The 27,932-nt window shown below is 42.9% G+C and overlaps 1 protein-coding gene across 1 annotated transcript; it reads left to right on the top strand.

Moving 5' to 3' along the window:
* The first annotated feature begins 508 nt into the window (after window positions 1–508).
* plcxd3 (phosphatidylinositol-specific phospholipase C, X domain containing 3) lies at window positions 509–27,932 on the top strand. Its single transcript, XM_014171142.2, has 6 exons — window positions 509–1,042; window positions 17,776–18,032; window positions 18,250–18,423; window positions 18,572–18,747; window positions 19,117–19,218; window positions 25,012–27,932. The coding sequence occupies exons 1-6, from the start codon at window positions 940–942 to the stop codon at window positions 25,166–25,168; spliced, it is 969 nt and encodes a 322-aa protein (XP_014026617.1). The 5' UTR covers window positions 509–939; the 3' UTR covers window positions 25,169–27,932.

The raw sequence follows: 27,932 nt of genomic DNA, 5'->3' as shown, positions 1-27,932 counted from the left end.
ACCTCTGAGCAACTAAAGCAAATTAAGTCGACACACAGCAGGTTCGAGCTGCCATGCAGATGAGGGGCGTGCAATGACATTGTTGATTCGATTTGTCCACTTGAGAAGAGCGCAGGGTGCGGTTACCCTTGGGCTCTATGTAGCGGAAACTGGAGGGCTTCTTCACGCTTGGGTTCAAAGAGAATATAGAGGATGTATCATAAATGGGAAACGCATACATGTCAAATTGTTCTTGCGAATATGTTGTGAATAGACTTGTTCATCAAGGGTAGACATTTCTAAATAGTAAATATATGTTGCTGCCAGACTAGACAAATCCTAAATCCTATTCAGTGAGGTTTATTTTTCAATCCTGGCAAAGTGTCAAATATGTCCACTGTTATGCATTCAAATAACTAATCCAGACAAGCGAGAAGTGAAAATCAATCGGTTAACAACGTGTCCTTTCCAAATGCTCTCCTCCAGAAGCGCTATTGTTTGGAAAGCGGAGTTGATCAATTCAGCACCACAGGTGTGGACAGTGCCACTAGCCTATACACGGATAGGCAAACGCAAGGCGTATGGATGCATTAGTGGAGAGCCAGACAGACATTCACTGTTGTAGAATGGTACATGGGACTGATTATTGAATTAAGTTGAGTGGCTAGCTGGGCGCACCCTTATTTTAATGACTTCAAGAACTAATGGCTGAATACATCACTCGCCTGCCATGAGACCATCCTAAAAGCACAACTTTATCGAAAACACAACTCTATCGACATATCCTATGAAAAATGGGTTCCCGATCTATGTGTGCACGCCATTCAGGGGGTGTGGTGTGAACACACTCGCTCCCGGTCGCGCTGGTGTGTGTGTGGTGAGTGGAGCGAACGCAGCACAGAGAAAGCGCACTCAAAGCTCGCGCAGGCAACGGAAAGTGGGGATATAGTGCGCGGCGGCATGGCTTCGTCTCACGGGAAAAACGAACACCGGTTCGCCGACTGGATGGCGAATTTACCGGAGAGCATGCACAGCATCCCGCTTACCAACCTGGCCATTCCAGGTAAGAGTCACATTGTAGTTTGCACTGTTGCGTGTGTGGAAATGTTGGAAACCTTTTGTTGATCATGCAGTGAAATAATTTACTTCCATAGAAGATAGAAATCCAGATGTGTATGTTGTTGAACTGACGGCGAGTGACCTAGCCAGCCTACAGTCTTCAGATGAATTATCGACACAGAATCCTCATATTCCGTGCAAAGGCTGTTAATTCCAGCTAAAGTTTATGCTATAGCCTATCAGGGGTGGTCAACAGGTGGCCCGCGGGCCAAAACTGGTCCACAAGTGATTTATTTTTTGTCCTGAAGTTTTTACTAAATAACAATAATAATAATGTAGGATTTAAAGTTTTGGGTAAAAAACTAACATCACCAGGAATTCAGCAAAAGTGTAGTTTAATTTAGGAAGTCTGTTCTCAAGTATTCACACAAATATCTATATTTTTATATGCGTTCATGTCTCAATGTAATCAAGGTATGAAATTGTATTTTAAAATAATAATAATCTCTTTTTGGGCTTAGTTGTGGTCAATTTGCAGCGTACACATTATTATAGTTATTTTCTGGTCACCCAACCATTCGCTCCGACATAAATCGGCCTCTGGCTGGATCTAGTTGCCTATCTCTGGCCTATAGGCTACAGTAGTCTCTCGAGATGGCACCTGTTGTGGGAAGGCGAGACCTATGTGTAGGTGCAACACTAGTCCATTGCCCTATTCGGTAGCACAAAGGATCCATCATCAAAGAAATAGGCTACAGTTTAGCTGGTTAGGGCTCGATAGGCTATATGCCAAAAGCAGAGACATGTCTCTGGGTCTCTATCGGCTTGATTTAATTCAAATCTCCTTGAGGGAGGGGCATGAATGATCTTACAAAAAGCTTGCAAATTGCTAATTCAAATGAATCCACTAAAATGTCATTTACACAGGTGGCCCATTGTGCCCCATTAAATATGTTGTAATATATATATATATGGGAATCTAGTCACTTTTTTGTCAGGCTATGTGTTATCGCTGTGATTTTTGGCGGTGCGTATTAGCCTAAACGGGGCATATAGTTCAGGGTTCATTGCATTGCAACCAGAACAGCTCATGTGCCTCTAATGAGCCTAACCCACCGTCACATAATACTACAAGTGTGAATTGGATGGGTTTATTGTTTAACAATGATCTCTAAATCCCTATTCAAAGGGTTTGAAAGTTTAGACGGGCCACTCGAGTCTGTGTTTGCAGACTCAAGACATCTATACCCCCATTCAAAGACCTTATTTCCTTCCTTGAAGAAACCAGTGATATGACATGATCGGACTGGTCAAACCTCAATAGCAAAACTTGCATACAACCTGCCTAGTTCACATCAGATCCTCTGCGATCCCTTCTAGGAACGAAGGTTAGAAAAGTTGTATGTTGGCAGTGTTGGAACGGTCCATTGTCTCGGCATCAGCGTCTAAAAGTGGTACCAGCTGTTTGAAGGTTTCGGCCAATCATGCGGCAGGTCTCCTGAGACGGCAACTCTGATTGGAGGTCTGGAATAAGACCCGGTCGCTGGTTTCACTCTTGTGGAATGGCCAATTAACATCTGGCTAATTCTAGTGATTAGCTTCATCCACTGGCTACACACATGCAGGCAGGTGGCGCACAAAGCTGTGTTTCTCAGATCTATTGTGGGAAACTAAAGAGGTGTGGCATGACATACTCCACTGCTCTCAATGGGGAACACACACAATTCATTCATCTTCAGGGTATTTTTGGGATGTGACTTTTGATTATGCATCGACTGCGTGCTATGAAAGACTGGGAAATGAAAACTACAGGATATCGCCATGGAGCCAAGAGGTCTAGTTAAGTCACGCACAACACCTGCATTTGCACCTGTCTTTCCCTTCTCATAGGCCAGCCTGGAGAAGCAGCATGCTCACTATAACCCACTGTAATTAACCATGATTATTCCTAATTTGCCCAGTTGCTCCAAGCATCTTAAACTGGTGCGTAGCCTATGCACTCCATTTGGACACAGGCTACTGTAAAACTCTTCTGTCTCTTCCAATGTCCCTGAAACCAGAATCAGCCACATAAGCCATTCACTTATTGATTTCTCCTGACGTGTGTGTGCGTGCGTGTGCGCGTGTGTGTGTTCCTTGCCAGAAGTCAATTTCCTCCTACAGTTTTTGGTGCCAAACCTGGTGGCTGCTGATTTGGTTGAGGATGTTTCGGAGAGGCAGCAGCTATATGTGTTACTGCTGCAGGGTTAGAGCACTATAGCACAGGCTTCTCTTCCCAGCGAAAGAGAGTGAAGCGCTGAACCAGTTGAAGAGAGGAACGAATGGGAGGATGAATGTGATAATTTCATCCACAAGCACAGTCCTCTTCGCCAGAGGATTTATACTTCTAATTCGACATTTATAATGCCTGGGGATGGGGATCCATTGAAGTGTTTCTGCATTTAACAGAGGCGCTACGCTGTTACCCACCCCCCAAAATTGCCTAGAGCACAATCAGACTGGCACCCAGCCTAGGATGTAGACTTTGCAATTCAAATTGTGTAAACACTGTGAGACAGTGGCCCGATTGCATTTTTGTATGGTGCTACAGTATTATGTGTTACTGCAGGTTGATCTAAGTGTTACTGTAAATGGATACCACATTGAGTCTTAGCTGATCCCCTTGTCAACACAATCTGCAAAGAGTGAGGTGGCGATTCTGAACAGCTCTTTCACTTATAGTGTTGGGTAGGCCAGATGGAGTATAAAGTTACCTCTAGTCTAGTAGACACTGAACTAAGGACAGTTTTTTTGTATTTCCCCCCCTAATGAAAAAGGTTATCTGTGGCTACAGTTGATTTGTCCCTGGAACAGATCTTAACACTCCCAGTGCCGCCACCTCCTCCTCCTTCTTCAGATGCAGACACACATACTCTCTCTCTTTCTCTCTCTCGGGAACAGCCTAAGTAGACCATATATACACAAGGCTGTGTGCACTTTTCCCCCCTTAGTCTTTCCATCCCTCATTCCGTGTTGCCCTCTCATCTCCTCACCTACAGGAGGTTAGGCTACCCAGGCATTAAATTGGGCTCTTACAGGTGACAGAGCTGCTCTCAAATAACTCAAACTCCTGATACTGTTTATCTGTGTATCCAGAGGTGGTGAAACTCATTTTCACACCAGGTGAACGACATCAACATTTGGGTAGCCCAGTATTATTCTTAGGGATTCCCAAGAGTCAACGCATTGGCTACTGCAGACATCAACCCTGCCCTGGTTAAACCCCATAGATACACCCGCCATACTGTGATTGTTTGTCATGTCAGCTGGTACAGGAAATGGATGCAGCTTGACATAATGAGAACGTCTGTGTGTTTGCCCTGCAGGTGACACTGGCCTCCCCCTGCTCTGACTCTTCTCTGGCTCTAGCTGTTCCATACAGCTGAGCTGGCGCCAGCCTCCACCCTGACCAACAGAGGTCATGAACATAAACTAGAGCAACAAATAGAACAGATAAGAGAAGGACAAGGTTGAGAGGTTCTAGAAGAAAATAGGAGACAGATGAACTACAAAGGCTGTGATGTCAGCATAAAACAGGCTTTCTGTATACTACTGAGTCAGTGTGTGTGTGTGTGTGTGTGTGTGTGTGTGTGTGTGTGTGTGTGTGTGTGTGTGTGTGTGTGTGTGTGTGTGTGTGTGTGTGTGTGTGTGTGTTTGGTTTAACTATATATAGATAGTAAAACAAGGAAAATTCGAACAAGTGGGGACATTTCACTGGTCCCCACAAGGAAAAATACTATTTTGGGGTTATAATTAAGGTTAGGGGTTAAGGTTATGGTTAGGGTTAGGTTTAGGGTTAGGAAAAATACGATTTTGAATGAGAATCAATTGTTTGGTCCCCACAAGGATAGTAAAATAAGCATGTGTGTGTGTGTGTGTGTGTGTGTAATCAAGCTTTTTATGAGTGTATCTAATGTCATGACCTTGTTTGCATTATTCTACACCAACATCTTCTGCAGGAGAGCTTGGGACTATAAGGCTCTATCTGTGTCACGCCCTGATCTTAGATTGCCGTTTATTTTATATTTTTGGGGTTAGGGTCAAGGTGTGATGTGGGGTGAGCATTCTATGCCTTTTATGTTTTCTATTTCTTTGTGTTGAGCCGAGTATGGTTCCTAATCAGAGGCAGCTGTTTATCGTTGTCTCTGATTGGGAATCATACTTAAGCAGCCCTTTTTTTCCACCTTTAGTTGTGGGATCTTGTTTTTGTACAGCTCTGTAAGCCTGCAGAACGTGACGTTCGTTTTTCCGTTGTTTGTTATTTTGATTTAGTGTTCTGAGTTTATATAAATAAATTGAACATGAGCACTTACCACGCTGCACCTTGGTCTACTCATTACGACGAGCGTCACAATCTGCATTTTTCTCAAAATGTTGTTATTGACAAAGCCTTGTTATGTTCAATTTTCTCCTCCTTTATAATACTATAAATACAAGATAAAATTACGAACACCATTCAAACCAATGAGGGCTCGGAACTTTAAAACCAATTATATCAGAATCATATTTTTGCAGATAGAACCTTGTAGTCCCAAGCTCTCTAAATGAGAAAGTCAATACTATATGTTCATCATATATGCATGATGCAATTATTAGCTCTGCCACACAGACAGCTAGGCTACTTTTTCTGAGTGTTGCCAATGAGTGTAATACACTCTTAGTAAGACTGCACCTTGGAGAAGTGAATAGGCTTTCCAGTTACTAATGTCAAACAGAAAAGACTTGGAGGGAATGGGTAGCACACTTCAGGAGAATCTGAAGTGTATCACCGGATGAAAGACATTTGTCTTACTAGGCCAGGGGTGAACTGAAGCTATAGATCTTCTGGGGGGGTTCTCTAAACCCACTGATACACCAGCAGGTCAGGCCTGGAATTCATTCTCAATCCATGTCAATTATTTTTTCAAATGGGCAATCTATTTACCCCAGCCGGCTAGCCTGACTACCCATCCACATCGCTCCCGCCAAGCGCCACGCCCACTAGCTTGGAGTGATCGATAGAGCAGCAGAATTAAATTCAGCATGAGTCGTCACGGCAGGCAACCAGCCAGCCCCCTGAGACCAGTTAAAACAAAACCATTGAAAAACAGCATCCTCTGCTTCTGAAATGGACCTTGGCACAGGATTAATCTGGTAATCTGACAATCCATCTATCCATACATTGCTTTATCCACCTATCCGTTCATCCAGCCCTTTGTCCATTCTCTCATCCACCACTTGAGCTCCAGGGGAAAAGAGTAACATAAACAGTGGGTATCGAGGAGATTTGAGGACATGAAATTGCACAAGTTAAATGTCCGTCTGTCATTTAACATAGTTTTACTGAACAAGGCTATATTGATACCTCATTGTTGAATGCAGAACAAATCAGGTAGCCATGCTAGTACTCTGCTGGCAGTTAATTGAGTTTACAGCAGAAAGAAGTTTATCTTGTTGCCAAAAACAAAATTGTGCACACCAGTCTTTAGCTGCACACTGTGTCCACAATGACTCTCGTACCAAAGACGGGATAAGAGTAAGAACATGGGAAGAAAGAGATAATTTGATAGACGGAATGGATAGGAGGGCCGAAGAGGGAGGTTGATGAGGGACCACTGTGGGAAGAGAGGAAAATGGGTTTGAGAGACTGACAAAAAGGGAGGGAGAGGTAGGAAAGAGATGGATAGAGAGAGAGGGTCAGACAGAAGCAAAGGAAAAGGGATGGAATAGGAGAGGAATGAAGAACGGAGTAGCGAAAGTGAGGGGAAGCAGGCTCCTCTCCTGTGCCCTGAGGGGAGTTAGGAGTTAGTGAAAAAGTGAGCGGACTGAGCAGTAATGCTACGTGATGAAACAAGAGTATTAGCTAATATTTGTATTATTATATTGACAAGCTAGTCGATGGAGCGCTCTAACAATGGAAATACATGTCCTCAAAGATGGAAGGCAGGTGGGAGGAGGCAAGATCAGCAGGGACCATTCCAGCCAATGAGAGGGCAGATAGTGAACAACAGGCACAACGCTGATGTAAAGTCGTTTTTTTTTCAAAGTTTCCAAAGTGAGTCCACGTATATCAGTCCATAACAACCTGAACATTACAAAACTTATATTTGATCAAATAAGCCTCACGTAGCATATTAGCAATTACATTTTTTGTTGGCCAAATTCGACACTCATTGCCCTCCACACAAGAATTCCTCACTTTGTAGTCTTATTTTCGTGGACAGATTTTGGGTGATTTTAGAGCCTTTAATTAAAACCTGTTAGGGATATGGGGCAGTATTTTCACGGCCGGATAAAAAACGGACCCGATTTAATCTGGTTATTACTCCTGCCCAGAAACTAGAATATGCATATAATTAGTAGATTTGGATAGAAAACACCCTAAAGTTTCTAAAACTGTTTGAATGGTGTCTGTGAGTATAACATAACTCATATGGCAGGCCAAAACCTGAGAAGATACTATATGGGAAGTGCCCTGTCTGACCATTTCTTGTCCTTCTATAGCCTCTTTATCGAAAATACAGGATCTCTGCTGTAATGTGACATTTTCTAAGGCTTTCATTGGCTCTAGGAAGGCACCAGAACATTGAATGATAGCTCTGCAGTCTCTGGGCGAAAAACAGCAGGGGTTTTGGTGAGTGATCCTTCTGAGGACAATGACACTGGCCCGCGCATGCATGTGACGACTCCATGTTTTACTTTCAGTGTTTGAAAGGATACAACGTCTCCGGTTGGAATATTATCGCTATTTTATGAGAAAAATCGCATAAAAATTGATTTTAAACAGCGTTTGACATGCTTCGAAGTACGGTAATGGAATATTTAGAAATGTTTTGTCACGAAACGCGCCGGCGCATCACCCTTCGGATAGTGACTTGAACGCACGAACAAAACGGAGCTATTTGGATATAACTATGGATTATTTGGAACCAAAACAACATTGCTTGTTGAAGTAGAAGTCCTGGGAGTGCATTCTGATGAAGAACAGCAAAGGTAATCCAATTTTTCTTATAGTAAATCTGAGTTTGGTGAGTGCCAAACTTGGTGGGTGTCAAAATAGCTAGCCGTGATGGCCGGGCTATAAACTCTGAATATTGCAAAATGTGCTTTCACCGAAAAGCTATTTTAAAATCGGACACCGCGATTGCATAAAGGAGTTCTGTATCTATAATTCTTAAAATAATTTATGTTTTTTGTCAACGTTTATCATGAGTAATTTTGTAAAATCACCGGAAGTTTTCGGTGGGTATGCTAGTTCTGAACAAAACATGCTAATGTAAAAAGCTGGTTTTTGATATAAATATGAACTTGATTGAACAAAACATGCATGTATTGTATAACATAATGTCCTAGGAGTGTCATCTGATGAAGATCATCAAAGGTTAGTGCTGCATTTAGCTGTGGTTTTGGTTTTTGTGACATATATGCTAGCTTGAAAAATGGGTGTGTGATTATTTCTGGCTGGGTACTCTCCTGACATAATCTAATGTTTTGCTTTCGCTGTAAAGCCTTTTTGAAATCGGACAATGTGTTTAGATAAAGGAGAGTCTTATCTTTCAAATGGTGTAAAATAGTCATCTGTTTGAGAAATTGAAATTATAGCATTTTTAAGGTTTTTTGTATTTCGCGCCAGGCGCTACCATTGGATATTGGCGAGGCATTCCGCTAGCTGTCCATAAGAGGTTTTAATGTCCAACAACGAAAATGATATAAAAAACAAAAACACAAATCACCTATTGGGGAGCACTGCAGTAGAGTATCGCAATATTATTTTTGATGATTTTATATCAATACGGTGACTCAAAGTATCGATTTGTAAAAATAAAAAACATATATACAGTGCATTCGGAAAGTATTCAGACCCCTTGACTTTTTCCACATTTTGTCACGTTACAGCCTTATTCTAAAATTGATTAAATACAACATTTCCTCCTCAATCTACACACAATTTAGAATTTAGGTATTTAGAAATGGTTGAACATTGAGCTCTGGTGCATCCTGTTTCCATTGATTATCCTTGAGATGTTTTTACAACATGATTGGAGTTCACCTGAGGTAAATTAAAATGATTGGACATGATTTGGAAAGGCACACACCTGTCTATATAAGGTCCCACAGGTGACAGTGCATGTCAGAGCAAAAACCAAGCCATGAGGTTGAAGGAATTGTCCGTTGAGCTCCGTGACAGGAATGTGTTGAGGCACAGATCTGGGGAAGGATACCAACAAATGTCTGCAGTAATGAAGGTCCCCAAGAACACATTGACCTCCATCATTCTTAAATGGAAGAAGTTTGGAACCACCAAGACTCTTCCTAGAGCTGGCCGCCTGGCCAAACTGAGCAATCGGGGGAGAAGGGCCTTGGTCAGGGAGGTGACCAAGAACCCGATGGTGACTCTGACAGAGTTCCTCTGTGGAGATGGGAGAACCGTCCAGAAGGACAACCATCTCTGCAGCATTCCACCAATCAGGCCTTTATGGTAGAGTGGCCAGACAGAAGCCACTCCTCAGTAAAAGGCACATGACAGCCCGCTTGGAGTTTAGCAAAAGGCAAATAAAGGACCCTCAGACCATGAGAAACAAGACTCTCTAGTCTGATGAAACCAAGATTGAACTCTTTGGCCTGAATCCCAAGCGTCAGGTCTAGAGAGAACCTGGCACCATCCCTACGGTGAAACATGGTGGTGGCAGCATCATGCTGTGGGGATGTTTTTCAACGGCAGGGAGTGGGAGACTAGTCAGGATCGAGGGAAAGATGAACGGAGTAAAGTACAGAGAGATCCTTGATCAAAACCTGGTCCAGAGCACTTAGGACCTTGGACTGGGGCGAAGGTTCACCTTCCAACAGGACAATGACACTAAGCACACAGCCAAGACAACGCAAGAGTGGCTTAGGGAAAATTCTCAGAAAGTTCTTGAGTGGCCCATCCAGAGCTCAGACTTGAACCTGATCGAACATCTCTGGAGAGACCTGAAAATAGGTGTGCGGTTCCAATCCAACTAGACAGAGCTTGAGAGGATCTGCAGAAAGTAATGGGAGAAACTCCCCAAATACAGGTGTGCCAAGCTTGTAGCGTCATACCCAAGAAGACTAGAGTTTGTAATCGCTGTCAAAGGTGCTTCAACAAAGTAAAGTAAAGGGTCTGAATACTTATGTAAATGTAATATTTCAGTTTGTTATTTTTAATAGATTTGCACTTAGTTTACAAAACATTAGGAAAACCTTCCTAATATTGAGTAACACCCCCTTTAGGCCTCAGAACAGCCTTAATTCGTCAGATTTCAAGGTGTCCAAAGCCTTCCACAGGGATACTGGTCCACTATGTTATAAATGGCAGCAGTTTTACGGGCGCCCAACCAATTGTGCTATTATGTGTTTTTTCTCATGTTATTTGTAACTTATTTTGAACACAATGTTTCTGCCATCGTATCTTACGGCAAAAAAAAAGAGCTTCTGGATATCAGGACAGCGATCATTCACCTCGGATTAGACAAAGATTTTTTTCTACAACAAGGAGGACGCACAGGACATTCTCCAAACACCCGACAGAGCCGACATCCCCGTTATTTGCAAGAGGAAGCGACACAGGTACAGAGGACAAAGAGCCGGATGCCCTGTCAGGACCCGGAGAAGGCGAGTGGGAAAGCTGCCGTTACCGTCAATACTACACGCCAACGTGCAATCATTGGACAAACTAAATTAGACGAGGTACGATCACTAATATCCTACCAACGAGACATCAAAAACTATAATATCCTATGTTTCACGGAATCATGGTTGAATGACGACATGGATATTCAGCTAGCGAGATATACGCTGCACAGGCTAGATAGAACAGCACACTCCGGTAAGACGAGGGGGGGGCGTTCTGTGCATATTTGTAAACAACAGCTGGTGCACAAAATCTAAGGAAGTCTCTAGATTTTGCTCGCCTGAAATAGAGGATATTGTGATAAATTGCAGGCCACACCACTTGCCTAGAGAGTTTTCAGCTATACTTTTCGTGGCTGTTTATTTACCACCACAGACAGATGCTGGCACTAAGACTGCACTCAGTCAGCTGTATAAGGAAATAAGCAAACAGGAAACCACTCACCCAGAGGCGGCGCTCCTAGTGGCCGAAGACTTTAATGCAGGGAAACTTAAATCAGTTCTACCAAACTTCTATCAACATGTTAAGTGTGCAAACAGAGGGGAAAAAATTCTAGATCACCTGTACTCCACATACAGAGATGCGTACAAAGCTCTCCCTCGCCTTCCATTTGGTAAATCCGACTACAACTCTATCCTCCTGATTCCTGCTTACAAGCAAAAATGAAAGCAGGAAGCACCAGTGGCTCGGTCTATAAAAAAGTCGTCAGATGAAGCAGATGCTAAACTACAGGACTGTTTTGCTATCACAGACTGGAACATGTTCCGGGATTCTTCCGATGGCATTGAGAAGTACACCACATCAGTCACTGGCTTTATCAATAAGTGCATCGATAACGTTGTCCCCACAGTGACTTTAAGTACACACCCCAACCAGAAGCCATGGATTACAGGCAACATTCGCACTGAGCTAAAGGGTAAAGCTGCTGCTTTCAAGGTTGGGGGACTCTAACTCGGAAGCTTACAAGAAATCTTGCTATGCCCTCCGACACACCATCAAACAGGCAAAGAGTCAATACAGGGCTAAGATTGAATCATACTACACCGGCTCCGACGCTCATCTTATGTGGCAGGGCTTGCAAACTATTACAGACTACAAAGCGAAGCACAGCCGCGAGCTGCCCAGTAACACGAGCCTACCAGATGAGCTAAATCACTTCTATGCTCGCTTCGAGGCAAGCAACACTGAGGCATGCATGAGAGCATCAGCTGATCCGAATGACTGTGTGAACACTCTGTCCGTAGCCGACGTGAGTAAGACCTTTAAACAGGTCAACATACTCAAGGCTGCGGGGCCAGACAGATTACCAGGACGTGTGCTCCGGGCATGTGCTGACCAACTGGCAGGTGTCTTCATTGACATTTTCAACATGTCCCTGATTGAGTCTGTAATACCAACATGTTTCAAGCAGACCATCATAGTCCCTGTGCCGAAGAACACAAAGGCAACCTGCCTAAATGACTACAGACCCATAGTACTCACGTCCGTATCCATGGAGTGCTTTGAAAGGTTGGTAATGGCTCACATCAACACCATTATCCCAGAAACCCTAGACCCACTCCAATTTGCATACCGCCCCAACAGATCCACAGATGATGCAATCTCTATTGCACTCCACACTGCCCTTTCCCACCTGGACAAAAAGAACACTTATGTGAGAATGCTATTCATTGACTACAGCTCAGCGTTCAACACCATAGTACGCTCAAAGCTCATCACTTAGCTAAGGATCCTGGGACTAAACACCTCCCTCTGCAACTGGATCCTGGACTTCCTGATGGGCCACCCCAGGTGGTGAGGGTAGGTAGCAACACATCTGCCACGCTGATCCTCAACACTGGAGCTCCCCAGGGGTGCGTGCTCAGTCTCCTCCTGTACTCCCTGTTCACCCACGACTGCATGGCCAGGCACGACTCCAACACCATCATTAAGTTTGCAGACTATACAACAGTGGTAGGCCTGATCAACGACGAGACAGCCTATACGGAGGAGGTCAGAGACCTGGCCGGGTGGTGCCAGAATAACAACCTATAACCTCAACGTAACGAAGACTAAGGAGATGATTGTGGACTACTGGAAAAGGAGGACCGAGCACGCCTCCATTCTCATCGACGGGGCTGCAGTGGAGCAGGTTGAGAGTTTCAAGTTGCTTGGTGTCCACATCAACAAGAAACTAGAATGGCCCAAACACACCAAGACAGTCGTGAAGAGGGCACGACAAAGCCTATTCCCCCTCAGGAAACGAAAAAGATTTGGCATGGGTCCTGAGATCCTCAAAAGGTTCTACAGCTGCAACATCGAGAGCATCCTGACTGGTTGCATCACTGCCTGGTACGGCAATTGCTTGGCCTCTGACCACATGGCACTACAGAGGGTAGTGCGTATTGCCCAGTACATCACTGGGGCTAGGCTGCCTGCCATCCAGGACCTCTACACCAGGCGGTGTCAGAGGAAGGCCCTAACATTGTCAAAGACCCCAGCCACCCCAGTCATAGACTGTTCTCTCTACTACCGCATGGCAAGCGGTACCGGAGTGCCAAGTCTAGGACAAAAAGGCTTCTCAACAGTTTTTACCCCCAAGCCATAAGACTCCTGAACAGGTAACCTCTTTTAAGCTGCTGCTACTCTCCGTTTATCATATATGCATAGTCACTTTAACTGTACATTCATGTACATACTACCTCAATTGGGCCAACCAACCAGTGCTCCCGCACATTGGCTAACCGGGCTATCTGCATTGTGTCCCACCACCCACCACCCGCCAACCCCTCTTATCTTTTATGCTACTGCTACTCACTGTTCATCATATATGCATAGTCACTTTAACCATATCTACATGTACATACTACCTCAATCAGCCTGACTAACCGGTGTCTGTATGTAGCCTCGCTACTTTTATAGCCTCGCTACTGTATATACCCTGTCTTTTTACTGTTGTTTTATTTCTTTACTTACCTATTGTTCACCTAATACCTTTTTTTGCACTATTGGTTAGAGCCTGTAAGTAAACATTTCACTGTAAGGTCTACACCTGTTGTATTCGGCGCACGTGACAAATTAACTTTGATGTTGACTCCATCGCTTCCCACAGTTGTATCAAGTTGTCAGGATGTCCTTTTGGTGGTGGACCATTCTTGATACACATGGGAAACTGTTGAGTGTGAAAAACCCAGCAGCTTTGCAGTTCTTGACACACTCAAAATGGCACCTGCGCCAAAACTCTGGGTTTTTTTATCCTATAGCTTGTTCATCTTCTTTTTTATGTTTTAAATGTTGAGCCATGTTTTGGACACTTATCTCAAACTTGTCTTCTTATGGCTCTCTCTTGTCCCTCTTCAGTAGACATAGTAAGCAATAAAATTGCAATAAATATAGAATCGCAATACATATTGTATCGGCACCTAAGTATTGTGATAATATCATATTGTGAGGTCCCTGGCAATTCCCTGCCCTACTCTCTAACGGACATCATCCTGTCCTCTGTGTTCATTCCTCCAGCTCTCCTCCCACTCCAGCTTCCAATGGTCTTTGACTTCCAATGGTTGTAGTAAGCAGGGGCGCAACTTTCACTGGGGATGGGGGGGGACATGCCCTCCCACATTCTGAAATTGCATTTTTGCCCCCCACCCCCAGTTGTATCATTGGAATGGTAGGCTGGTAGTAAGCATCTGTATCAGATGGATGTAGATGTCAGTATATCATATCACCCTTTAAAGAAAACATGAACCTAAACCATAAGAAATACATTTTCAATTACAATTTTATAATTGCACTTTATTTGATATTGTTCCCTCTGTTTAAAACAGGTACAACTACTTACTTTAAACTTGTTGCAAACATTTTGTAGATCTGGCCCTATCATGGGGAAAGACAGAGCAATGACATGCAACAAAAACAACAACAAATCTCTGTTCCTAATCTCCTTCATTAAGCCATTAAATTGGGGAGAGCGAGGGATTTGTTTGTTTATTTGTGTAATTGCCTCATCCCTAATGCATCACTCTAGTGCTGTAATTCACAAACAGAGGACTGTCAAAGTCATTTATTGTTATCTTCAAGGTTACACTTTTTGTGGTGTTACAGATGAACTAGCTAAATAAGACACAACCAGAGGCCATAGGGCAGGGTTCCCCAAATGGCGGCCTGTGGACCCAATTTTTTTATAATAACTTTTTAATTATATTTTATTGTTGGACATAAGACTGTAAAGACAGCAGCAAATCAGAAAAGTGATTTTGGAAATCTGTTCAAAAGTATTCCCATGCATAATAGAGAGATATGTGATCGTTTACAAATGTAAGCAAGGTTTGAAATGATTATGTTTTGGTCAAATATTACATCTGTTCGGGCGTCTTGCAGTCAATTTGCAGTCTAAAAATGATTTGTAATTATGTTCTGGCCCCCTGACCATCCGCTCAAGAAAGAATCGGCCCGCAGCCGGATCTAGTTGATGATCCCTGCCAGGGCATGATGACCTCCGTCTTCTGTTTAACTAATGAGACTAGTGTTGATATCCGACCTGAACATTTTTACCATCAGCTTACAGGAGTGGTCGGCAGGTGGAGAGGCAGGGAATCCATTTTGTTTCATGAGATGAACAGCGGTGATATTTAGAGCACGTCTCTCCACCAATGCTCAATGGTCTCCGTGACCCCGATTGATTTTTTGATTAATGTGATTTAATTTAATTCTAATTTGACATACAGCTAGTCTGACCTTCTAGGCTTAATGAAAAGCATGTTGTTCATTACACATTTTATTTCCACAGCCTTAAATTGATTAATGGATTCGTTTTGATGGATTGCTTTTCTCTCTCGTTATCATCACACAGTACCGAGAGTCGAGAGATAAACGCAGCTGTAATTTCCAGTGTGTTGATAAGCCATCGTCTCTCACGTAGCTTCTCCCTCCCCCAGGATGTGTTACTGAATTCATTGGTCATACAAGGTAGAGCTGACATTTCATATCGGAGTGTTGAACGGTAACTTGGGATTACAGAAGCGATGTGTAGGTACCATTTTGTTTTGCACACCTTTTAAACTATGTGCACCATCTGTGAACACTGACTCACTCCATAAAATACCTTTGATAAGCCAATAGGGATGTGGCCAGAACATCTCTATAAAAGCTACAGGTGTATTTGACACACAGGAGGTTGGTGGCAACAGAATTGGGCTGGACAGGCTCGTGGTAATGGCTGGAACAGAATGGGTGGAATGATGCCAAATACATCAAACACATGGTTTCCAAAGTGTCCTTTTATGTTTCTGTACAAATACACCTGTAACCTTTATAGAAATGTCCTGACAATTTTCATCTGTTGGTCCAATAGATAAATGATTCGGTACAATAATGTGAGTTCAGCTCCATGCCTCGAGATGGGTGAAAGAGCCCTCTTCTGTCAAATCAGTGGAGGCTGTTGAGGGGAGGACGGCTCATAATAATGGCCGGTTTCCATGTGTTTGATTCCATTTGCTCCGTTCCAGCCATTATTATGAGCCGTCCTCCCCTCAACAGCCTCCACTTTCACCCGTCTCGAGGCATGGAGCTGAGCTCACATTATTGTACCGAATCATCTATCTATTGGACCAACAGATGAATATTGTCAGGACATTTCTATAGAAGTTACAGGTGTATTTGTACAGAAACATAAAAGGACGCTTTGCCCAAAAGGCATACTGCTGTCTCTATTATACTCCAAGGCCTTGTGTTGGAGCAGAGAATATTGCTTTATGTGAACATTTATGTGAGTCTTAGAAGGATGCCGACTGTATGGTTGATGTGCAGTCAAGCGAGTGTCCGTGTCTGACTGTCTGTGTAGGGTGAAGGCTTCTCTCTGTGTTCTGTGACCGTGCTGTTATGTTTGCTGTGAAGCCCCTGGGAGTTATTGTTGTGTGTTCCTTTTGACTCACCGCAGATGTCCTACGGGGGCCAGCGTACGTTGGCGAAAGAGTTGTTGTTATGCTAGCTCACGAACGTGAGGATGTTGGAGTTGTAGCTAATAAACTTGAGCCGTTTATAAATAACTATGTCTTGTTCTTCCTACATAACATCGGTGATGATAACGCATGCAGTTTGTTTGCCTGTGGAGAAGTTGTCATCAAGTTGTCAAGCTCAGTGATGTTCAAGCTACAGTGATCGTCTCAATTGTGGTGAAGCTCAGTGATGTTCAAGCTACAGTGATCGTCTCAATTGTGGTTATGGAAACTATTTGGGCTTTGTAACCGAATGGAAGAAGTGTAGTGTGGTCAGCCCTGTAGTGTGGGTTTGCCCTGTAGTGGGAGAGGAGAGGAGAGGAGAGGGAAGGGAGAGGAAAGAAGGGGGAAAGTGAGAGGAAGGGAGGAGGAGGGGAGAGGGATAGGAAAGGGAGAAGAGAGGAGGAGGAGGAGGAGAGGGAGAGGGAGGGAGGGAGAGGGAGAAGAGGGGAGAGGCAAGGGAGAGGGGATGGAGAGGCAGGCGAGAGGAGAGGAGGGGGAGACAGAGAGGAGAGCGTCTCAGGGCTGACTATAATTAGAGAGTTGACTTCTCTGTTTAGACAGGAGGACAGGGAGAGAGGACACTACTCACTCCTCTCAACCCACTGGCATTGTTCTATTATCACTGAGATACTGTTCTTCACTTTGTATGGGCCTCAAGTCAAGTCACAACTGTCCCTATACACACACACACACACACACACACACACACACACACACACACACACACACACACACACACACACACACACACACACACACACAAATGCTAACACACATTTTCCTCCGCTCAGCCATAACCCATTCCCTATATTGTGCTGCCTGCCTGCCTCCGGAGGACCTGTTCCTCTCCCCCGTTGACCACCTCATCCCTCTGCTCAAGTCATGTGGTTCCCTCTTGACTGTCACTCCATCTGTTGGAGGATTGAAAAAACGAAATGTTCAACTGTGGCTGAACATCGTAGCCCAGACCTATGTTGTCATATAGCTGTTTTATTTGATTCTTGTTTGTTTTGCGTTTTCAAGTGCTTTGAGATTCTTTATGTAATGAAAAGCGTTATATAATAATAATAATAATTATATTCCCCCCAGGTTCCCATGACTCCTTCAGTTTCTACATAGACGAGTCCTCTCCGGTGGGTCCTGAGCAGACTGACGCTGTCCAGAACTTTGTGTCGGTCTTTGGCACGGTGGCCAAGAAGCTGATGCGTAAATGGCTGGCCACTCAGACTATGAACTTCTCCAGCCAGCTGGAGGCCGGCGTCCGCTTCTTTGACCTGCGCATTTCCACCAAGCCCCGGGACCCAGACAACGAACTCTTCTTCGCTCATGGCCTCTTCAGCGCCACTGTGAATATAATTACTCCCTACGACTATATTTCCTCCTACAGAACCTCAGGTGTTTTTCCTGACCACCTGACCTGACCAGAAAGAAAACTCTGGACCCTAGTTATTTTCTATAGAGGTCAAGAGGTCAGGAAAAACTCTGGACCTTATTCAGTGGGTACAGTATGACTGGTCTGACACTATATTTGCTTCCTTGTGGGGGTGTGTGTTGTGCTTCCAGGTGAGAGAAGGTCTGGAGCAGATCAGCTCCTTCCTGTCAGCCCATGCCAGAGAGGTTGTGTTCCTGGACTTTAACCACTTCTACGGGGTTCAGAACCTGCACCATGAGAAGTTGGTCTCAATGCTGAGAGACGTGTTCGGGGAGAAACTTGCCCCCGTCGTCTTCGCTCAGGAGGTAAGATACTCTACTGTACAAACTAACTAAACACCTTAAATCTCGGTGCTCCCTCAAGAGTGTATGGTGTCCACCTTGGCTTCACAGCCCTATGGCCCTGGAAGTTCCTAAAGACAAAGCCCCTCCCTACACTCCTCCCTCCCTCTAGGTGAGTCTCCAGTACCTGTGGGAGAAAGACTACCAGGTATTGGTGTTCTACCACAGTCCTATGGCCCTGGAAGTGCCATTTCTATGGCCTGGTCAGATGATGCCTGCTCCCTGGGCCAACACCACTGACCCTGAAAAGCTGATCCAGTTCCTCCAGGCCTCTGTGGCTGACCGCAGGTCTGTATGGCCCTCTATCTTTCACCCATCCGTCTTTTCCTGGACAGTGTGTTAAACCTTTGGGAAAAGCACTTACAGATGTAAGCTCTTAATTTGATCACCCTGTTGCAGGTGAACATTCCTGCAATGCAGGACATTTTAAACTTGTTGTGTGTTTGAGGTTTAAAAAAGGCTTCTGAAATTTTGGACTTTCCCTTACAAAAAATGTATCAACCCCTACAAAAATTATTATATTCCACATTATAATTCACATTTCCTGTTGCTGCAGGATGATGTTCCTGATGTAGAAAACAGGTTCAATTTAAGATCCTACTTTCATCTTTAATTGTGCCTGTATAGTAAAGTTTGATGTGATTTGTGTAATGGCAGGAGGAAGGGAACATTCTTCGTCTCCCAAGTGGTCCTCACACCTAAGGCCAGCACCGTCATGAAAGGAGTAGGCAGCGGATTGAGGGAGACCATTACAGAGAGGTGAGTTGGTTTGTTTCTCTATGTATGTATGTATGTATGTATGTATGTATGTATGTATGTATGTATGTATGTACAGTTGAAGTCGGAAGTTTCATACACTTAGGTTGGTGTCATTAAAACTCATTTTTCAACCACTCCACAAATTTTTTTGTTAAACTATAGTTTTGGCAAGTCGGTTAGGACATTTACTTTGTGCATGACACAAGTCATTTTTCCAACAATTATTAACAGACAGATTATTTCACTTATAATTCACTGTATCACAAATCCAGTGGGTCAGAAGTTTACATACACTAAGTTGACTATGCCTTTAAACAGCTTGGACAATTCCAGAAAATCCCATCATGGCTTTAGAAGCTTCTGATAAGCTAATTGACAACATTTGAGTCAATTGGAGGTGTACTTGTGGATGTATTTCAAGGCCTACCTTCAAACTCAGTGCCTCTTTGCTTGACATCATGGGAAAATCAAAAGAAATCAGCCAAGACCTCAGACAAAATATTGTAGACCTCCACAAGTCTGGTTCATCCTTGGGAGCAATTTCCAAACACCTGAATGTACCACGCTCATCTGTACAAACAATAGTACGCAAGTATAAACACCATGGGACCATGCAGCCGTCATACTGCTCAGGATACTCAAGATGCTGGTTGAAATAGGTACAAAAGTATCTATATCCACAGTAAAACGAGTCCTATATCGACATAACCTGAAAGGCCACTCAGCAGGGAAGAAGCCACTGCTCCAAAACCGCCATAAAAAAGCCAGACTACGGTTTGCAACTGCACATGGGGACAAAGATCGTACTTTTTGGAGAAATGTCCTCTGGTCTGATGAAACAAAAATAGAACTGTTTGGCCATAATGACCATTGTTATGTTTGGAGGAAAAAGGGGGAGGCTTGCAAGCCGAAGAACACCATCCCAACCGTGAAGCATGGCAGCATCATGTTGTGGGGGTGCTTTGCTGCAGGAGGGACTGGTGCACTTCACAAAATAGATGGCATCATGGGGAGGGGAAATTATGTGGATATATTGAAGCAACATCTCAAGACATCAGTCAGGAAGTTAAAGCTTTGTCGCAAATGAGTCTTCCAAATCGACAATGACCCCAAGCATACTTCCAAAGTTGTGGCAAAATGTCTTAAGGACAACAAAGTCAAGATATTGGAGTGGCCATGACAAAGCCCTGACCTCAATCCCATAGGAAATTTGTGGGCAGAACTGAAAAAGCGTGTGCGAGCAAGAAGGCCTACAAACCTGATTCAGTTACACCAGCTCTGTCAGGAGAAATGGGCAAAAATTAACCCAATTTATTGTGGGAAGCTTGTGGAAGGCTACTTGAAACGTTTGACCCAAGTAAAACAATTTAAAGGCAATGCTGCCAAATACTAATTGAGTGTATGTAAACTTCTGACCCACTGGAAATGTGATGAAAGAAATAAAAGCTGAAATAAATCATTCTCTCTACTATTATTCTGACATTTTACATTCTTAAAATAAATTGGTGATCCTAACTGACCTAAGACAGGGAATTGTTACTGGGATTAAATGTCAGGAATTGTGAAAAACTGAGTTTAAATGTATTTGGCTAAGGTGTATGTAAACTTCTGACTTCAACTGTGTGTGTGTTTGTGTGTGAGTGTGTGTGTGTGTGTGTGTGTGTGTGTGTGTGTGTGTGTGTGTGGTTATAAAGGACATTTGTGAGTTATTTCATGTTCAATGTGGGAGAGAAATTGAGATGAGAAACAACACACACACTATGAGTCACTGTGGCAAAAGGTATATGTATCTTTGGGAATATGACACTGGCCTCACTTGCCCCGTGATAAGACAACTTTAGGGATACTGAATTTTCCGCCCTATTTCTATTGTCTCTTTTTTCTCTCTATATGCTTTTTTTCTCAACTTTTTCCCATTTCATTGCTTGGAGATGAAATATTAAATATTGCATTCAATAACCGTGCTGACTGTTTAATATAATATTTTCATCGATTGTGGACTAATTCCAATTGATCTCAAGAAGAACATTGGGTTTACTGTCAATTGAAGAATGTGCATTCAAATCCAGGACTGTAGCATTGTAACCAGTCTGACAGAGCTTTTCCACAGCAGACACCAGCTATACTCTTAATCTGATCACCCTGTTGCAGGAGAACTTTCCTGCAATGGCAGAAATGTAAAACTTGATTTGTATTTGAGGTTTAAAAAGGCTTGTGAAGTTTGTAATTTTCACTTTTCTCTTACGAAAAATGTATCAACCCCTACAAATATTTCCATAAATTGTAATCCACATAATAATTCACATTTCCTGTTGCTGCAGGATAATTGTCCTGCTGTAGCAAACTGGCTCAAATTAAGATCCTACATCTGTACAGAGTATATAATAATATCTCGCCCCCCACATGATTGCACCCAGCAGTCTGTCAGACAGCGCAGACAGCCCTTATCATGCTGACTCATACTGGCCCTTAACCGGTCTAGCTGTTCACCAGCCAGCTCACTGTTACACCAACCAACTGTGACTCATCAAACAGTACATACCTCTATCTCGCTCTGTCACTCTCTCGCTCTCTTTCCTTTTCCTTAGCCCCATCCTATTCACTGACTATGCATTATACTTACAGTGAGGGAAAAAGTATTTGATCCCCTGCTGATTTTGTACGTTTGCCCACTGACAAAGAAATGATCAGTCTATAACTTTAATGGTAGGTTTATTTGAACAGTGAGAGACAGAATAACAACAACAAAAAATCCAGAAAAACACATGTCAAATGTTATAAATTGATTTGCATTTTAATGAGGGAAATAAGTATTTGACCCCCTCTCAATCAGAAAGATTTCTGGCTCCCAGGTGTCTTTTATACAGGTAACGAGCTGAGATTAGGAGCACACTCTTAAAGGGAGTGCTCCTAATCTCAGGTTGTTACCTGCATAAAAGACACCTGTCCACAGAAGCAATCAATCAATCAGATTCCAAACTCTCCACCATGGCCAAGACCAAAGAGCTCTCCAAGGATGTCAGGGACAGGATTGTAGACTTACACAAGGCTGGAATGGGCTACAAGACCATCCCCAAGCAGCTTGGTGAGAAGGTGACAACAGTTGCTGCGATTATTCGCAAATGGAAGAAACACAAAAGAACTGTCAATCTCCCTCGGCCTGGGGCTCCATGCAAGATCTCACCTCATGGGGTTGCAATGATCATGAGAACGGTGAGGAATCAGCCCAGAACTACACGGGAGGATCTTGTCAATGATCTCAAGGCAGCTGGGACCATAGTCACCAAGAAAACAATTGGTAACACACTATGCCGTGAAGGACTGAAATCCTGCAGCGCCTGCAAGGTCCCCCAGCTCTAGAAAGCACATATACATGCCCGTCTGAAGTTTGCCAATGAACATCTGAATGATTCAGAGGACAACTGGGTGAAAGTGTTGTGGTCAGATGAGACCAAAATGGAGCTCTTTGGCATCAACTCAACTCGCCGTGTTTGGAGGAGGAGGAATGCTGTCAATGACCCCAAGAATACCATCCCCACCGTCAAACATGGAGGTGGAAACATTATGCTTTGGGGGTGTTTTTCTGCTAAGGGGACAGGACAACTTCACCACATCAAAGGGACGACGGACGGGGCCATGTACCGTCAAATCTTGGGTGAGAACCTCCTTCCCTCAGCCAGAGCATTGAAAATGGGTCGTGGATGGGTATTCCAGCATGACAATGACCCAAAACACACGACCAAGGCAACAAAGGAGTGGCTCAAGAAGAAGCACATTAGCCTGTTAGGGCTAGGGGGCAGTATTGACACGGCTGGATAAAAAAACATACCCGATTTAATCTGGTTACCACTCCTACCCAGTAACTAGAATATGCATATACTTATTACATATGGATAGAAAACACCCTAAAGTTTCTAAAACTGTTTGAATGGTGTCTGTGAGTATAACAGAACTCAAATGGCAGGTCAAAACCTGAGAGATTCCTTTACAGGAAGTGGCCTGTCTGACCATTTCTTGAACTTCTTTTCCATCTCTATCTTTTACTAAGGATCTCTGCTCTAACGTGACACTTCCTACGTCGTCCATAGGCGCTCAGAGCCCGGGAAAAAACAGAATGTCGTCATCCCAGCTCCAGGCTGAAACACATTATCGCCTTTCTCAAGTGGCCGATCAAGGGACACTGGGCTTAGGCGCGTGACCCGACCGCCCCCGCCTTTGTGATTTTTTTTCCTCTGTTTGCCAAAAAGGAGATTCCCTGTCGGAATATTATCGCTTTTCTACGAGAAAAATGGCGTAAAAATTGATTTTAAACAGCGGTTGACATGCTTCGAAGTACGCTAATGGAATATTTAGAATTTTTTTGTCACGAATTGCGCCATGCGCACGACCCTTCTTTACCATTTCGGATAGTGTCTGGAACGCACGAACAAAACGCCGCTATTTGGATATAACGATGGATTATTTTGGACCAAACCAACATTTGTTATTGAAGTAGCAGTCCTGGGAGTGCATTCTGACGAAGACAACAAAAGGTAATCAAACTTTTATAATAGTAAATATGATTATGGTGAGTGCTAAACTTGCCGGGTGTCTAAATAGCTAGCCCGTGATGCCTGGGCTATGTACTTAGAATATTGCAAAATGTGCTTTCACCAAAAAGCTATTTTAAAATCGGACATATCGAGTGCATAGAGGAGGTCTGTATCTATAATTCTTAAAATAATTGTTATGCTTTTTGTGAACGTTTATCGTGAGTAATTTAGTAAAATGTTAGCGAATTCCCCGGAAGTTTGCGGAGTATGCTAGTTCTGAACGTCACATGCTAATGTAAAAAGCTGGTTTTTGATATAAATATGAACTTGATTGAACAAAACATGCATGTATTGTATAACACAATGTCCTAGGGTTGTCATCTGATGAAGATCATCAAAGGTGAGTGCTGCATTTAGCTGTCTTCTGGGTTTTGGTGACATTATATGCTGGCTTGAAAAATGGGTGTCTGATTATTTCTGGCTTGGTACTCTGCTGACATAATCTAATGTTTTGCTTTCGTTGTAAAGCCTTTTTGAAATCGGACAGTGTGGTTAGATTAACGAGAGTCTTGTCTTTAAATAGCTGTAAAATAGTCATATGTTTGAGAAATTGAAGTAATAGGATTTTTAAGGTTTTGAAAATCGCGCCACAGGCTTCAAGTGGCTGTTACGTAGGTGGGACGAATTCGTCCCGCCTAGCCCAGAGAGGTTTTAAGGTCCTGGAGTGGCCTAGCCAGTCTCCAGACCTTAATCCCATAGAAAATCTGTGGAGGGAGCTGAAGGTTCGAGTTGCCAAACGTCAGCCTCGAAACCTTAATGACTTGGAGAAGATCTGCAAAGAGGAGTGGGACAAAATCCCTCCTGAGATGTATGCAAACCTGGTGGCCAACTACAAGAAACGTCTGACCTCTGTGATTGCCAACAAGGGTTTTGCCACCAAGTACTAAGTCATGTTTTTCAGAGGGGTCAAATACTTATTTCCCTCATTAAAATGCAAATCATTTTATAACATTTTTGACATCCGTTTTTCTGGATTTTATTGTTATTCTGTCTCTCACTGTCTCTCACTGTTCAAATAAACCTACCATTAAAATTATAGACTGATCCTTTCTTTGTCAGTGGGCAAACGTACAAAATCAGCAGGGGATCAAATGCGTTTTTCCCTCACTGTAGAATGCACAAAAGACAATAATACAGAGATGCAACTGTGTGTGTGTGTGTGTGTGTACATGGTTTCACATCCACATGGACTCCCCTGCAGGGCTCTTCCAAGTATGATGCTGTGGATCCGGGCCCAGAGGCCAGGAGAGAGCGGCATCAACATCATCACAGCTGACTTCGTAGAGCTGGGAGACTTCATCAGTGCTGTCATCACGCTCAACTATCATATGGATGATGAGGAGGAAAACGCCACCTGAGACTGAAAGACAGGGGGTGCCAAAGAGTTAAGTCCTCAGCTCAGTCTCACTTTCTCTTTGGTGTCCATTTTCAGGAGAGGCTTTCCTCTGACTTATTATATAGGGCTATCAGAGTTTACAGAGGAAGAGAGAGAGAGAGAGAGAGAGAGAGAGAGAGAGAGAGGGAGAGAGAGGAGGGAGAAGGAAACGTTAAGATAGGAGGAGAAAGAAAGGTGGAGATAGGGAGGATGGACTTTGGTGCTCGTTTAGAGCGCCGAAAGTGAATGAGAAATGTTTGGTTTTATCTGTTTTGGGGTCAAAAGGGCAATTGGTTTTTAACGACGCTTCGCTTGGCTTCGCTTCAAATCTGCTGTAACGATAACTGCTTCTATCCTCCAATCCCACAAGCTCGTGTTTCTGGCATTTCCATTTCTTGTGAGGCTTAAGCTAGCTTATTAGCATATTCTACAGACATAAATGTTGTTCGTATTTCAGTGACAGTGATGGCCAACCTACATCAAAACTCATTTTCATTGGTGCCAGTAATACATCTGATTGTCGTCAACCTGATTAGCATGTCAACTACTCACACATGGCTGTAGAACTTACTTCCGATGATGGATGGATGGATGGATGGATGGGTTGATTGATTGATGGAGCTTCCCAAATAGTTATTATAGTTTTTCGATCTCTTTCTACATTTATTGACTATTTTGTCTCTGTATCAGTCCTGTCACCACAATGCGTAAATTGATAACTTCTTACAGTACATTGATTTAGCTCCTAGACCACCTGTAACAGCACTTTCCCTATGTGACAGATTGCCAGACAGATTGATATTTGTGTGTCTTTTGATTGATTGCCTCTCTCTCGAGTGCCCTCTGTTGGGTATTGCAGATCAGTATTTCCCAACCCTGGTCCTCAAGCTCCCCCAACAGTACACATTTGTATTGTAACCCTGGACAAGCACACCTGATTCAACTTGTCAACTAATCATCAAGTCCTCAATGAGTTGAATGAGGTGTGTTTGTCAAGGGCTACAACAAAACTGTGGACTTTTTGGGGGTACTTGAGGACCAGGGTTGGGTAACACTGTTGTAGATGACCATAAAACAGGTTTAATTTCATGTTTCTCACAATGGCTTGATATCATTCTAATCTCATGTAGGTGTCTGTTGTCCTGAAATATTCACCACAATGTTTCTTTTCTTTTTTTAATCATTTAACTTTTCTTCTTTTCAGTTACTTGTATAGGATATAATAGAATAGTTATCTGTTGCTTTACTATTACTCGTGTGTTTGCCTGCTTAATTGCATTCAGTCTAGTAGAAAGATGTTTCCCTTGCTTTGCTCTGCACCTATTCAGGACAAACTGTAAATGCTCAACTAGGAAGACAAATTATATTTGAAGTGGCACTTGCGGCGTAGTGAAGAATACAATACGTATCACATTTTCTTTGCTAAAATTTGTTTTGCACATTATGCAAGAACTTCGCATATATATCAAAAGCTTTGCCTCATTTCTCCCCCCCAAAAAAATGTTACGATTATTGTTGCATCTTTTACAGAGAATGTATTCTGAGAAATTGTTATGTAAACTAATGTTTATTGTGAACCAAAAAAAGGAGGAAATGTTACATTTTGAATATGTGAATGTTTGTCCTGTATGAAAATGTGCCATTTCCAACTTTTTTCATTGTGTGTGTGTGTTTTTATGTAAGAGAGGGACAGACAGACAGACAGACAGACAGACAGACAGACAGACAGACAGACAGACAGACAGACAGACAGACAGACAGACAGACAGACAGACAGACAGACAGACAGACAGACAGACAGACAGACAGACAGACAGACAGACAGACAGACAGACAGACAGACAGACAGGCAGAGAGACAGGTAGATAGATAGAAAGACAGAGAGTAAGGATTTAATTGAGTGTTTGTATGTATTGTGTGTATTGTTCAGAAGTGTGAACATTTTCATACAATTTGTATGTGTCAATGACTTCATCCTTATGACTTAATGTTAAAATATATTTTATATCATGTGAAAAGTTTGTATATAAAGTGCAATGGATTTACTGCCATGTAATTGTAAATGAAAATGAATGCCAAGAACTATCCACAAGAAAGGCTTCTACAGAAATATCTCAGTTGTAATAACACACAAATATATGGCCAATACGAGTTTTGTCCATATCTCTGAAAGTCAAATACACTTCCAAAATATATTTTTTGTAATTAATTAACTATGTGCAGGAATCAAAATATATTTGTAAATATATTTCTTGTCACTTAGTGGATTAATACCTTTTGGATGCTATCCTAACCTGACTATAGCTACTTGAGTTGTTTGTGTTCATCTCAAGTAAGAAAATACTCAAGACCTTTAATAATTATCACCAAAATGTGTACACTGCACTGCAAACATGATAAGTTATGATATTCAATAACAACAGCAATTATATTTAGTTCCAAATAGGTAATGTCCAATGTTTTGCTTAAACTCTGAGACGGTAATATACCTAAGAAATAAACTATTGCAATACACAGTGTAAAAAGACACCTACATACATGTATTTACTTATAAAGATACTTATAAAGTCATCTAGTGTTGACATAATTATACCCTCCATATTGTAGTCCTTACCTTTCTGTCCATTTTTGGTGTGATGAGTCCATTGCTGTAAAACTGTTGTAAAGACCAAACCTTGTGCGTTACAATGAAACTGATTCTGTTCTAAGTGGAAGATGACTAATCAAATAAAGCTTCTAAGCCTGTA

This window comes from Salmo salar, chromosome ssa24, assembly GCF_905237065.1.
Source record: "Salmo salar chromosome ssa24, Ssal_v3.1, whole genome shotgun sequence".
NCBI lineage: Eukaryota > Metazoa > Chordata > Actinopteri > Salmoniformes > Salmonidae > Salmo > Salmo salar.
Note: the sequence above shows the minus strand (reverse complement) of the source record. Positions and strands in the feature narration are given on the sequence as shown.

Excerpts from the sequence above, each read along its gene's own strand:
- plcxd3 (XM_014171142.2), top strand. The coding sequence starts at position 940 with ATGGCTTCGTCTCACGGGAAAAACGAACACCGGTTCGCCGACTGGATG. Across the intron at positions 18,033-18,249 it reads ATGGCCTCTTCAGCGCCACT|GTGAGAGAAGGTCTGGAGCA; the intron begins GTGAATATAATT and ends TTGTGCTTCCAG. Across the intron at positions 19,219-25,011 it reads AGGGAGACCATTACAGAGAG|GGCTCTTCCAAGTATGATGC; the intron begins GTGAGTTGGTTT and ends ACTCCCCTGCAG.